Source organism: Danio rerio, chromosome 3 (genome assembly GCF_049306965.1).
Source record: "Danio rerio strain Tuebingen ecotype United States chromosome 3, GRCz12tu, whole genome shotgun sequence".
Lineage (NCBI taxonomy): Eukaryota > Metazoa > Chordata > Actinopteri > Cypriniformes > Danionidae > Danio > Danio rerio.
In genome coordinates this window covers 2,240,001-2,254,896 of record NC_133178.1, presented here as the reverse complement: position 1 = coordinate 2,254,896, position 14,896 = coordinate 2,240,001, and the positions used below count along the sequence as shown (strand labels likewise).

The 14,896-nt window shown below is 38.4% G+C and overlaps 1 protein-coding gene and 1 long non-coding RNA gene across 3 annotated transcripts in view; one reads left to right on the top strand and one right to left on the bottom strand.

The window, feature by feature from the left end:
• Positions 1-2,682: 2,682 nt before the first annotated feature.
• On the top strand, positions 2,683-7,342 carry LOC141381108 (uncharacterized). Its single transcript, XR_012400728.1, has 2 exons — positions 2,683-5,787; positions 6,735-7,342. It is a non-coding gene; the product is annotated as an uncharacterized lncRNA (long non-coding RNA).
• cdc42ep1b (CDC42 effector protein (Rho GTPase binding) 1b) overlaps positions 3,445-14,896 on the bottom strand; it is a 15,960-nt gene continuing 4,508 nt past the window's right edge. The window contains exons 2-3 of one of the 2 annotated variants that reach the window (XM_001346134.7): positions 12,321-14,273; positions 3,445-4,816 (exon numbers count right to left, since the gene is read on the bottom strand). In XM_001346134.7, the coding sequence (XP_001346170.2) occupies positions 4,353-4,816; positions 12,321-12,777 (921 nt within the window). In that variant the 5' untranslated portion in view covers positions 12,778-14,273 and the 3' untranslated portion in view covers positions 3,445-4,352. Of the gene's footprint in view, positions 4,817-12,320; positions 14,274-14,896 lie in introns of those variants that run through there. The other variant, NM_001326372.1, reaches the window with a different exon arrangement.

The window sequence follows — 14,896 nt, the reverse complement described above, 5'->3', positions numbered from 1 at the left end:
TACAACATCTGAAATGTTGTTTTGCTCATTCTAAAACGCCTGAACCATTTCAGTATTAGTGTTATTATATTATTAATGACCTCTAGGACTGTCAAGAGGGTCTGTGCTTCGTATCTCACACCTTTACCACACGCTACTTGTGTGTTAGCATACTGTCTTCTGACGGGCAAGTAATTTAATAAACAAAGAAAAGATTGACGCAGTTTTTTCCTACCACAGCGAATTCCATTTTGCGTTTGATATTTGGCGCCAGTTTATCAGTGACTATTATTTTCTTTGACTTGTTGGATGGAAACGCACCTATATTTGCACGTCTTTTATGCCATATTCCAGTTTTGCGCATAAATTTAATTTGCATCTTTAAATGGTAGCATAGCTGCTGACATCATGACTTATGTCAGCATGAAATTAAAGTCTTCTCTTTTTATTTTAATATGTATAATATAGTTGTGCTTCTTAAACGAGGTATCTGAACATTTATATAATTAGGGTTGGGCGATGTTGACCAATTTGGCATCGTACGATGTCTAATGTGAAACATTGCAACGGACAATGGCATTGTCGTCGTATATAGGGGTAAATTAATTATTTATGAATAATTCATAAATAATTAATTATTTGTAGCCTACCATTTCAACTACCTGACCTGTAGGGTCTTTGTTTTACCCATAAAAAAATTATAAATTAATTAATTAAAAAAAATTACACACAATTTACCACCAGTCAATCACTTTTTCGCGGGACTCTGGTATCTGAGGTTTTCACTAAAATTTCTTCAAGAGTTCGCACTTAGCTGATGATTGATTACAAAGCGTGTTTGGCATGCTGTCCCGGGAGAAACCCTGAGCTCACAAGATCCTCAAGTCCGGGGCTCCCTCCCGTTTGCAAGGCGAGAGGGGAGTTTGAGCTGGGGCAGATCTCGAGAACTCCCCAGATGTAGTAGCTTATAAACAGATAGTGATCGCTCTTAAGAGGTAACTTCTGACTAGGAGCATGTCTATAGTGCTGATTTGAATTAGTCAGTTAACTTAAGTTGCATGTTTTTTGACAGTGGGAGGAAACCGGAGAACCCTGGGGAAACCCACATGAGCACGGAGAGAATGTGTTAACTACACACAGAAACATTGGCTGGCTTGGTAAGGACTAGAACCAGTGACGCTGTGAGGTAATAGTGCTAACCACTGGGCCACCGTGCCACCCATCTAGGAAAGGAGGAGTTGGGGTGGAAGGGGGGATTCTTCAAAACGAAGATACTGTAAGTACAAGCGTAAGAGTCAAAGACTGAAGCAGTGTACTGACACTGTGACACCTGATATAGATTCAAAATACATAAGAGAAAGAAACAAGATTAATTAAATAATCATGTTTTAGACACAATCCAGCGCGAAAGGTTACATCCTTGATAAACTGTCCGACATGCACTGCTCTCTGGGGTTTTATGCTCCAAGCACCGGCTGACAGCTGGAGCTCAGACGTGCACATATGCTGCAGTGCATGCCTGTGAGTGTGTGTGTTTGGTCACGTGATGTGTGTTTTCAGCGGTATAGTAGGGGAAAGAGGGCTTTTTAGAAATGCTGGATGAAACACCAGTGTGGATGTGGATCGTTTCAGTTCTGAAATGCCATTTTAAAACCCTGACGAATTAGTGTAAACGGGGTCTAAGTGTGTATTTTTGCTGTTGGGATGGGGCGGAGGATCGTGTTGCCAGATGGCATCATCTATCAACCCAACCCTAATTATAATCTCAATTTCTGTCTAATGACAACTTTAAGTTTGTTTGTCGGTCAGAACTGTTTATTTTTTTTTCTAAACAAAACTACAGCAGATTACCTGAATTTAAAACATAACATATTGTAATAATTTACCTGAGAGGTTTCTTTTTCTCAGATGTGACTATGGTATACTGAAGTATATGCCTGCTTATAAGCATTACAAGTGCAAGTTTATTACTTTGTAAAAATAAATAACACATCAAAACCAATATTTCTGATCAATGACATTACTGCAAGTTTTAGTGTATATAAGTGTATAACTATAAACAGATAATTGATGTTTTAACAGATAGTTTGTATGACCTATGTCTATTTTTTTAACCAATGCATTACAGTTAAATTGATGTTTTACAATTCACTTCAGTTTTCCTCATTTTGAGGAGATTTCATGTTACTAAAAACATGTTAATCTTGTTTGCTTGCAAGATTCATCCACAATACTAATAACTTTCATTATCCAGACATCACATCTCTCCCAAATGCACCTGTGGTAAGCTTTTGCCTACAGTAACGTTATCCCTAACTTTACTAAAACGAAAAATGACCACACAGTACATGTACAATGCCTTATAACTGATTTCCGACTAAATTAAAAACTCCACTCACCTGATGACTCCTCCACATTAGTGATTGAGTCTCCCAGCACCTGTGTTTGAGAAATAAATGCTTATATTCAACTATAAGAGGATGAGCAAGAGAGATGTGCACATGCTGGCTAACATTACACGTTTTAGATACAAAATGGTGAAACATCTTAAAAACTAACTGCCGTATGGTTTATTTGTACGTTTGGACAATGACCACTTTTAAAGCGGAGCATTATTTACTATTCATTTACGTAAAGTTGACAACATTTAATTACTAACCTGATCTCTGCTCTTTCTGACGACGATTCTGTCCTTCATGTAATGTAAAACAACACAGGAGCCGTTTTTAACACTGTGAAGTGTCGTGTTTGCTGTTATTTAAGCTTACTGAGGCGAAAATGACGACCGATTTAATCTTCCAGCTTGTTTCGCGCCTGGAGCTTCGAACCTGCTGTCCTGACAGGAAAAAGAATCATGAACTTGGCTGCTTTTCCGTCGTCTCTACAATATAACTGATGAAATTATACTTTCTTAGCTTAAAATATAAATCAACAGCACTAAAACTCATTAATTGATGTTTCCTCACAGGCAACACAGCCCTGCGCTCGGCTCGAAGCTGAAGATTTTTCAAATTCCCAACGGACTCTGCGTCATTTACATATTGTTGAATATTAATGACGCGAGCCTTATCTCTGATCTCTATTGGCTCTTTTTTGAAAAAGCGTAATTAAAAACTAACATTTTTAATGCAGTTTATTTTTATTTAATTTTTTCGTACGCCTTGCCTGAATTTGTAATTACAATGGTCTTTTATATTTTAAACACTTTACAAATAAATGACTTTGATCCTCTCCTGAAAATATCTTTATTGTAATTGTTTACGTGTGTGTGTGTGTGTGTGTGTGTGTGTGTGTGTGTGTGTGTGTATCCTGCAAATATAAACATTAGTCATTCATGAGATTAATAAAAATTACACATATGATCTCTGAAATCATATATAAGTTTAAAAGTAGACCAACATATAAATCTGCTTTACTTTTTGTTAATGTAAATGTTACAATCAAACAGATCTATGTATAAAAGAATCTTGTACAAATCCTGTTTATTAGATTCCTTTTACTGTTAGTGCATGCACATATATCAACAATAATATAAGAAGAATAATGTACTTGTGAATGTATGTACAGGGCAGATTCTTTGAATACAATTTATTCCAAAATTAACAGTGTGGAAAAGTTTAATCATGCATCAGATTAATGCTAGTAAAAACACCATGCAGCTCTCCACTCATACTGTACAACAGCTCTCACTCAGGTCCTTTTAAACGTCCAGAAATCTCCATTTTAAACTCCAAAACAAATTTTAAGTGGACTTAAAATGAAGATCATTCATTTTCTTTTCAGCTTAGTCCAGGGGTGTCCAAAGTCGGTCCTGGAGGGCCGGTGTCCTGCTGATCTTAGCTCCAACTTGCTTCAACACACCTGCCTGGAAGTTTCTAGTATACTTAGTAAGAGCCTAATTAGCTGGTTCAGGTGTGTTTGATTAGGGTTGGAGCTAAACTCTCCAGGACACCGGCCCTCCAAGAGTGTGGACACCCCTAGCTTAGTCCCTTTATTTATCAGGGGTCACCACAGCGGAATGAACCACCAACTTATCAGTATATGTTTTATGCAGCGGATGCCCTTTCAGCTGCAACCCAGCACTGGGAAACACCCATACACTACGATTAATTTAGATCAACACTTCACCTATAGGTGAACACCTATGTGTTTGGACTGTGGGGGAAACCAGAGCACCTGAAGGAAACCCAACACGGGGAGAAAATGCAAACTCCACACAGAAATGCCAACTGACCCAGCTGGGCTTGAACCAGCGACCTTCTTGCTGTGAGGCGACAGTGCAAACCACTAAGCCACCATGTCGCCCAAATGATGTTTATCTTAAAGCTAAATTAACTGGATTTGTAATGTCACAGCTCTTCAATTCCTGCCGCTCATACTTTGATTTCTTCCTCTGTCTCAGTGAAGCTGTACGGCGTCCTTGTGTGTCTAAAAGATGAAGGTCTCTGCCGCTCCTCTTCAGCTCTTCCTCCAAAGTGTCGTGCTAGCATGCTAGCGGCCTGCTGGAACCTCCTGGGCTCGATGGCCACGTCTGCAGTGACCGAACGCAGCACAGAGTCATCGGACAGCTGATTTTCCCTGTCAGACCCTGCGCTCCGCTGATCCTCGTCCTCCTCCTCGCGGCTCTTCAGGAGACTGCAGGAGTTGTCAATTATCTCCAGAACCTCAGTCATGAGGGAGGGGCCAAGGTCCACCGTGAAGGACGACAGCGAATCAGATGGCGACAACGAGACCTCACTGCTGCGTCGACTGTCAGTACGGGGTGATTCAGGCGCTTCTGCAAAGCTCTGGTCCAGTCGAGAGAAACGAGGCAGCGTGACGAAACCAGATGGAAGACCTGCAGGAGAAGAGAGGGAAAAATAACACATTTCAATCAATCAATCAATCAATCAATCAATTTACTTTATTCATACAGGCTGCACAATATTGGAACAATCAGACATTGCAGTATTTTATTTTTCTGTGATGAATATTGCGATTTGAACACAGTTTCACAAGTTAGTTTGATTAGCTCTTTTGGATGATTTTCTGGTGAGACAAACAGTATTCAGGTACAGAGATTGAATAATCACAATGAAATAAATGCTTTTCTTACTTTCCTTTATCTTGTTTCTAGTCCAAATCTCTAAAAATTCTTAGATCAAGTACAAATAATGTTTTGTTTTCAACTTGAGAAGAAAAATAGGCCAAAATTAGAGAGTTAGGCCCAATCTCAATTCTATTTTTGTACCCCTTCGCCTTTGACCTTTGTACCCCTAAGAATTGGGACAGCACTACAGCACCTGCACACATCATTATATGTCCTCGCAATCTCTTGCTTCATATGAGATCAGACGATGGCGACTGCTGTAGTGATTCCAGTTGTGTTTTTTTCTGGTATTTATCTTCAGGACATCACTGAAGGCATATATTATGTTATCATAATGATCTAATGTGGCAATAAGATCGTAGCTGTACTGTGCATTTACACAGTGGCCATATTCATCAATATAAACACACAAAAACAGCATTACCATTATAGTTGACGCTGTAAAAAGCTCATTCCTAGCCACTAGACTTTTCTGACAGGGTATTCGAGTGTCAGAATGTTGTCGGACTGCTGTACAGGAGTTATTATTAGGGATCATAGACAGATAAAATTTAGTTTTTTTTTTTTTTTTTTTAAGGCATGATGGTTAAACACGAATGCGTTTATTAATATATTAAATCATGTGTTTGTTTGTTGTCAAAATCTGTAATAATAACAAAAAATATTAATTTGTGGATCTCCTTACTTCCAGGTGCAGGTATACTACCGCTGTGGCTGGTGTATTCTGGGAAATTTTACCCCTTACCCCTTGGTTTTGAATTTGGCCCTGAAAAATCTTTGTTGAAGGGTATTTACCCCTTGCCCTTAGCCCTACATCTTCAAGCTAAAAAGAATTAGGAAACCCAGGCCCGGATTGGCTAATCGGGAGGACCGGGAGAATTCCCGGTGAGCCGGTCCATTTTTTGGCCGCGAAGGCCGCTGTCTCTAGCTGCTTGCACTCTTAGCCGCCGCACTTTATTTATTAATTTATTTATTTGACCATAGCCTCACTCTTTTTATTCATTATTTTGCCGCAGCTCCGCTCTTTTTATTTTCTCGCAGCCCTGTGAGCAAAATGCAGCCTACAGGTCATTCGACCCCAAACAGAGGCACCTTCGAATAATTAATATTAATGAATATTACACCTGCTCAAAAAAAATTTGATGATTCACTACATTAATAAATATGACATAACTTGATCAGAAATCCAAAAAGGTGAAAATGAACAGTGACAGTACTTATTTTTTCATTCCAGACACATCGCCATAATAGCGCTATTGTGGTCCAGTGGTCAGCACATTGTGTTACAACTCCGCAGACCTGTGTTTGAACCCCACCTGAATACATTTTATTTTTAGTGGTAAGACAGACATACTGTTTGAGTTACTTATGCAGGTGTAAATATTTTATTTTTATTTTTTGTGCGATCACCGTTACAAATGACTGGATATCTATAAAGAATTTTGCACATGAATATATATTCAGATATAAGAAAGGACACTGTGATCTTAAAGAATAGTGTTGGAGATTTGGCTACCCTTTAATCTTCTCATATTTATGAAAAACAAGTTCTAAAGCAGCTGTTTGGGCTGGTCTAAGGCTTAAAACTCCAGGGCTGAAAAGGAGTCCCATTCCGGCCCTGGGGACACCCGTACCCCTTCGCGAGAACGCACAAAACAAGGCGTAGAAGTAAGGGGTAGGGCTAAGAGGTAGAATGGGGATTGGGCCTTAAGGGAGTCGCACATCAGATGCACCACAACATGGCGCGCACATAACAGTTGGAAGTATCGCACACCAGACATGCACATTTGAATGTTATTTAATATGAAGCTATTCAGAAGGCGCTCTGTGGCTTGGCAGAAATATGCCAACTTGCAGCACCAGTGTGTCTACCCTAAATAATACCCTTTACAATTAAAATCCATTAAAATACAAATTAAAATCCATGGCACTGTGTGGCGCATTACCGAGTAGCGCATCTGGTATGTAACCCCTTTTAAGTTTTTCCTTAAAAAGAGTGAAATGATCTGCCAATGAAATGTAGATATTCGGACTAGAAATTTTTTTTTGTATTAATTGCATATATTCTGTATAAACACAGTAATTAAATACAATTCTGCGGCTCCGGTTCAACTATAATTTAGACTCAACACTGCATACCATGTGATGTGACTATTGCAGGTACGCACTTTGATATTGATGCAGAACCATATGTAGCCCTACTACAACTTACAACTAAAAACCCATGTTTTCTGAGATCACCTGAACCTCTGTGAATAAAACAAAGACCCCTCTTATTCATGTCTCCCACACCTCGCTACATGACAACCACAAATTAACCACCTGAAGAAAACACAACGTGCATCCCAAATCGCACACTTATGCACTATTCTTCGCCATTTTGCAGTATAAATAGTAGTGCTTAACTACTTAACTTAAAATAATAAGTGCACTTTAATTACCCGGATGATGCACTTGTTCAAAAGGTAAAATAAAGTGTGTAATGATGGACACTTCTTGCACTTAACGACCGCAGCTTTGCTCACGTAGGGGAAGAGGCGGAGCTATTGGGCACACATGTTGGATTACATCATTTCTGTTTTATTGTGAAAGCAAAATTTTCCTACAAGAGTGATTATAGCACCTCCCGATGGTGAATGCGGTTATACTGATGGCAGGTGTTATTTGGTAGTTTGGTCATTTATCTTGCTAATTTGGCGACCGTCAAACGTCATCATGAAAATGGTTTGAATTTCCGCTTGGTAAAAAAAAAATAGTGTTTCATTTGGGACGACACTACATTTATACTATGCTGTTGAGTGTGTAAGTGCATAAGTACATAGTGCATAAGTGCACAGTGTATAGTGCACCAGACACTTTCTTACAATCCATAAAAATATCATAACTAATCATAATAAAACATTGAGCATTTATGAAGTGTGCTTCACACAGGTGAGTGGGCTTGACAAACCACCTGTTAAAACTCTTTTCTTCAAAAAAAAAGAATCATCCCCTCTTTACTCTAGCATTTAAATCTCTGAGCACAAAAGGTTATTCTGTATAATCAGCCCTTGTTGCATGTATTGCATCTTCTTGTTGAATCACTGAATGCCTCCTCAATTGTAAGTCACTTTGGACAAAAGCATCTGCTAAAAGACTAAATGTAAATGCATAACCAAAGGGCTGCCCAAAATGCGTTACAACCCTAAAACTAAAACACTGTAGATAAGAACATAATCAAAACAAGAATAAACCAATAAAACTATTAGTTAAAACTATTTAGATTTTAGTTAGAATTGGTTTCAGTACATCTTTAATAAAGGGCCGTTTACACAACAACGATTTCAGTGGCGTTTTTGAAAATGCCGCCATTGTTGTTTCCGTGTAAACACACAAAAATAAAAGTCTTTAAAACAATGATGTCATGCACATGTAAAGTATGTGTTTACAGAGTAGATTAAAGACAAGCACACACAAAAAAAACACAACAAGTGCTGAGTGGCTATAGTCCAATCCATTTTAAGTAGCCTTGTTTTACTCCACCAGAAGGGTGACCAGATGCCCCTTTTTTCCAAGGTTAGTTCCTTATTTCAGTTTTTCTGCAAGAACAGTCCAGTCAAAGATAGGCAAACCAAGAGCATCATTAGGGCTGAGTAATTCATCGAAAAACAAATCGTAATCAACATTCAGAACCTATATCAGTTTAATTTTTCCAGGTCAATTTTTTGTGTGAACGAATCAAATATCCTACACAGACAGTTTTCAAATGTCCATCGCTGTGGAGTATCTATTTTCAGAAAACACATATATATGTTTTTATACGTGTTAAAGTAGCCCCTTTTATAAAAACTAGGTTTAAGATAAACATTTTAAACCCACAAATATTTATTTTAAAGCATTAATTAGGAAGTATTGCAGGTGTTTTTGGGGAGTTTTTTGCTGATTTTGGCAGCCTGTTTAAAATGTAAAGCTCATGTCATTATTTTTTGTATGCTTTTATTTTTTTTTGCTGTGTTTCCATAATTATTTACTTATGCTATTTTTGTTTTTAATTATAAAGTACAACTGTTAGTGAGAAGACAAAATATCAATAGAAATGCCTGCATTGACTTGTTGACTTTTGTGTGTGTGTGATGCACAGTAATGTCCAGCAGGTGGCAGGATAAGATCTCTGGGCTTATATTGTGGGTTACAGTATATTTAGCTGTCAGCTTTTAGAGATGGTTTTGGGTTTCTCAGAATGAGGGAAATTCCTGAATTCCAGAGGCGTTACACACACACACACACACACAGACACACACACACACACACTGAAACATCACTATTTGTTTCTACAGGTGTGTGTAACTCAAACTCGAGTCATTCCTGATGAAGCTCATTCAGTTATTGATGCCTGCGGTCATCATAGTTTGTCTCTGTGTTTTCTCAGAGTCTCCAGTGTTCAAGTGGCACATTGTCAATTGCTTTCTATGACCTCATTGCAAAAACAGCACAATCATGCCCGTCTGCATAAAATAAAATCATTATCATTTTAGTACTATAAAAGACTTCCTTACTCTCTTAGAAATAAAACAATCTCTTAAATGTTATGGCCGCAAAATGATTAGCTACGACAGCACAAGATGCCAGCGGTGAGGTTAAAAATACGATGCTCGGAGTGTTTTCGAGAACACAGTTTACTCCTTATGATTATTATGTAAAACAGACACTAGCAGATTTAAAAACAGTGCCGAGTGTGAACATAGTCTCAGATATAATATACTATTGAAGTAATGAGAACCTAAAGAAATTACAAAGTGTTGATCCACTGTCATGTGAACAGGTAAGTTGAACGTCATGTGTTGTCATCTTTATACAGAGTTACGCCATATTTTAAAGTACGAGTATTACCGGTAGTACTGATATTTTTATTGGTACTCACCGATACTCATATTGATGCCTATGCTTTTTGTTTTGTTTTAAGACTAATTTTAGGACCGCTTCACAACAATAACTCAAAGTTTTTTACTCTCTTTTTCTGCAAAGTAGCATATTAAGTTAACAGTACCAAACCAAAGCCATAATAAAATAATATAATGATAATAGGCCTATTAATAAAGCATCACTAAGTTTTCTAATAGCTGCAAAACTAATTTTACTGAACAAATGTTTATACAGAATACTATGCAACAATGTTCAATGTTGTGTATAGGCATGGGACGATAACCAGTTTCAAGGTTTACCGTGGTTTGGAAAATTCAAGGTTTTAAAAACCGCTAGAATATTTTGTTTTACTCTGCCTAAGCTATATGTAAGGGTGTCTATATGCCTTTTTAGTGTTGTAAAGAAATCTATGTTTTTGAAACTAATAAAGAGATTTGAGAATGATTTATTTGATTTATTTAATCTGAGATGTTTACTGCTCCAAAATATTATAAATGTTTCTTAAAATAAAATACATAGTGTTCAATGGAGAAAATGTTGTTTTTTACTCAGACATTTAAAATTATTATATTTTAGAGCGGTAATCACAATACTGTGGTACGGTGAAACCTTGATTTTTTTTATTCAAGGTTATCACACCGTCAAAAACCTACACCAGCCCATGCCTAGTTGTGTAATCTTCAAAAGTATAGGTAACGCTGTTTGGTATCTACATTTTTTTAAGAGCACGATTACATGAGCTCAGTATTGAGCCTGATATTATCGATGCATCCTTAAATTATATTAATGACATGCGATGCACTGAAATAAAAATTTTGGGTTGAAACCCCTCATGCACTTGGGCAAAAACAAATTAAGTCAAAACTGCATTGTAATAATTATTTATTAATTTATTAAACTATATAATTTCGTAAGACTTTAAAATTTAATTTGATAACTTAAATGTACTTATTTTAAAAAGCACAAGCCAATACAATAAGAGCATTTTACTGAGAGTGAAGGAGTCGAGATGCGTCAGATTACCAGCGTTGCCATGACAGCACAGAAGCACTACTGCAAGCAGCAGGAGCTAGCATACTACATAGAAATGTCTTGGTGCCTTATTTGATCAGACTTTGCTTTTCCTGTGATTCATGCACTGATAAATATAATTGTACAAGAGTGGAATGCTCATATGTTTGTCTGCAAGATATATTGCGATATGAATATACTTTCCGAAGATGACGTATAACTCTATTTGAAAAGAAAAATCACAATTTTACACTGATTGTGATGACTTTGTAGAGGAGTGAAACTGCATAAAAATATGAAACATATTACAAGCATAAATTAAGAAAATAGAATAAAAATACCAATTGAATAAACGCTGCTTTGTGGATTTGTGGAGAGTCTAAGGCCCAGTCCCAATTCTATTTTTGTACCCCTTTCCCTTCCCCTTGGCCCTTGAAACCGAGTGTGAAGGGGAAGGGCTTCAAATTTACCCCTAAGAAATGGGACAGCACTACAGCACCTGCACACATCATCATGTCATCGTGATCTCTTGCTTCATGTGACATCAGACGACTGCTGTAGTTATTCCAGTTGTGCTATTTTATCTTCAGGAGATCACTGAAGGCATATATTATGCTATCATGATGATATAATGTGGCAATAAGATCATAACTGTACTGTGCATTTACACTGTGGCCATATTCATCATGTAAACACAAGAAGACAACATTAACATTATAGCAGACACTGTAAAAAGGTAAGGGGAAGGGCTAAGGGGTAGAATTGGGATTGGGCCTAACAGTATTGAGCGGATCAAAAATCTTTCATCAAACTTGTCCTAAAACTATTCATTATAGAAATAATTAAATACAATTAGTCTTTGTAAAAGCTACATAATTTACCATTTCTAGTGCCCGAATGGTTTAAATTGCTTGAAATCTTACACAGTCACAAACCTTAAAAAATCTTTCCCACTATTAGGATTAAACTTTTGTTCTGAACTGTGTTTTCTGCTTAATTATAGTCACAACTCAACATTGATAGCAATTAGCAATAGCGACTATTGCAGATTGGCAAATTGCAATATCAATGGTGTGACATTATAATGTGCAGCCCTTTTGCTTTTGCACTTTGGTCAACGCAGCGATTAACTAAGCCATTGAAATGAATAGGCTTCATAGCGCAGCACTTTCCATGTCCAGTGTGTAAGCCACTTCACACCCGTGACTACAAGCAGGGGGTGTGAAACCAGCGCTTTGAACACAGAACTTTTTTTCTACATGGCCACTAGTGAAAATGCCATTTTTGGCTGAAAATTCTTTGCATCCCTAGAAATTAAGATGTGTTGTGAATGCAGTACCGTAGGAGCAGAGCGGGCGGTCCGGAGAGCTGGTGGAGGTGTGCAGCATGGTCCTCATCAGGCCACCATTACTCAGGTTGAGCTGAGGCAGAGAGATGGCGTTTTTGATGATGGGTGAGATCGGTGGAGGCGGTGAAGAGAAGTCCCGGGACCCTCCTCTCGGCCGGGGCGCAGGCGTCTTCCGCACGTGCTGAAGAGTTCGTGACAGAAACCGTGTCGTTTTGGAGCCTGGTGGTGAATCTGGACACCGCTGGGCATCACTGTGACCAGAGCCGCCGTAGTTGCTCAGAAATGAGGTGTCCCCAAAAACGTCTCCACCACGTCCCACATGCATGGTGTGGCGGAAGTCTCCGAGCGGCGGACTGATCATGTCCACCGACAGCTCGCTCTTAAAGCGCCGTCTACTCTGAGACGTGGACACCAAGCCTTTAATCGCCGGCAGCTTTCCCAGACTCATGGCCAGACAATATGGTGATCCACAATAAAAAAAAAATCAAGGAAATCTCAGGAAATAATGTAAGTGGTAAAGCTCTGATGATGTCCAATATAATCCAATGCCAGATGTCAAATAATTGGTCTAAAAGATCCAAAAATAAACACGAGTCAAATAATCCTTAAAATAGATTCTGAAACAGATAAAATTGCTTATAAAAAGACTACAAAAATGTCTAATGCTAGTATTATAAAGCAGTCAAATGATGCTAATAATGAATGTTAAATGAAGGTTAAATAGCAGATGGTGCTCTAAACTAGTTTTTAACAGCAGATGCCGTTCTCGGTTAGTTTTGAACTGCAGGTGGTGCTTAAGCTAGTTTTAATCGCGAACAGCGCTCTAAGCTAGTTTTAAGCAATAGATCGCGCACTCAGCTGGTTTTGAGCAACAGATAGCTTCAGACTGAGCTTTTAGACACTCAAATGCTTTTATGCCATGAGATTAATGTAAACACAGCTGACTGTGAATCTTTCAAACTAATCCTGGAAAAAATAAATAGTGGACAAACATGCCTGAAAATGCGAGATAAATGTAAATATGAAGCCACAAACTAAACCAATTTGTAGTTTAAGCTAATAAAGAAGTGTTTTTAGTGATATAATTCAATTAAAACTTCATAATAGGCAAATAAAATAAAAAAAAAATCCCAATCTGATGCTAATAACTTGCAAAAAGGTCATTCAAAACAGTTTTTAGGAGCATCATTAAGACAAAATTCTCTCAAACTAAAGACACCATTGAGTGTTTCTCGCATATGAACACATCACATCTTCAAATAAAAGCCACGTAAAGAGAAAAGTGTGTTTGCATGAGATCCATCGGTTCGTGCGCTGCTGGCTGTCCCGAGCCGGAGTTTAAAAATAACCTGCTAAAGAAGCCTAATAGGATTTAGAGTTTAAACACCTTCCAGTGAGCACCAAACACTGCACCGTCTCTGATCGCGGGAATAAATAATGGTAATAAAGTTTTCTGCATAAAAACGTGCAATGCAAAAAAATCCCTTTGTAATCCACGCTCAGTTTTACATGATGCAAAACCTCTTACAAACATCCACCAGGTGTTTCTTCTCTTCTAAATCTGCATTCGCTCCAAAACTGAAAACTGTTTCTCCAGAAAAACTGAGTTTCTGTTAGATGAATGACATCCAGGACCATCTTCCTCTCTCAGTTTTAGCACTCATGATGTCCTGATTTGTTGATTTAGTGTTTCTGAATGCCTCCGGCGTCCCAAAATCCCCCAAAACAGCGGGTCTAAAGCGCATCAGATGTGTGTGATCCGCTGTGTTTTGTCTGTGCTCTCAGAGAAGACTGAATGCTGGGATTGGCCTGGATTAGCTGGATTATTCATCCTCACCCTCTCTATCTCTCTCGCGCGTCTCTCATTCTTTCTCTCGCCAGACCGTCTTAATCCGTTTAACTGCCCGTCACTCGCTATTTTCCCTTCACACCGTGACACGCGACCTGACAAAGAGAAACAGAGAATCAAACAGCAGAAGACTGGAGTGTTTGCAGCTCTGTCATGATCATGCTCATCTCTGTTAAACTCTTTCAGAAAAAAACAACGACTGATTAAGCAAACAATTAACACATTTAGATGTTATTCAGACTGACTTATCATGATACAACAAAGGCAGATTGTGGGCGGCATGGTAGCTTAGTGGTTAGCACTGTGGCCTCACAGCAAGAAGGTCGCTGGTTCGAGTTTCGGCTGGGTCAGATGGCATTTCTGTGTGGAGTTTGCATGTTCTCCCCGTGTTGGCGTGGGTTTCCTCCAGGTGCTCCGGGTTTTCCTTCACACTCCAAACACATGCGCTAAAGAGGAATTTAATAAACTAAATTGGCAGTAGCGTATGATCGTTTGTGAATGAGTGTTTATGGGTGTTTCCCAGTACTAGGTTGCGGCTGGAAGGGCATTCGCTGCGTAAAACATATGCTGGAATAGTTGGCAGTTCATTCCACTGTGGCGACCCCTGATAAATAAAGGGACTAAGTCGTAAACAAATGAATGAAAAGCAGCTAGTCACAGTGTGCATAATATTCATTAAATAAATTCAATTATTACAACTATTTAAATGATAACTACA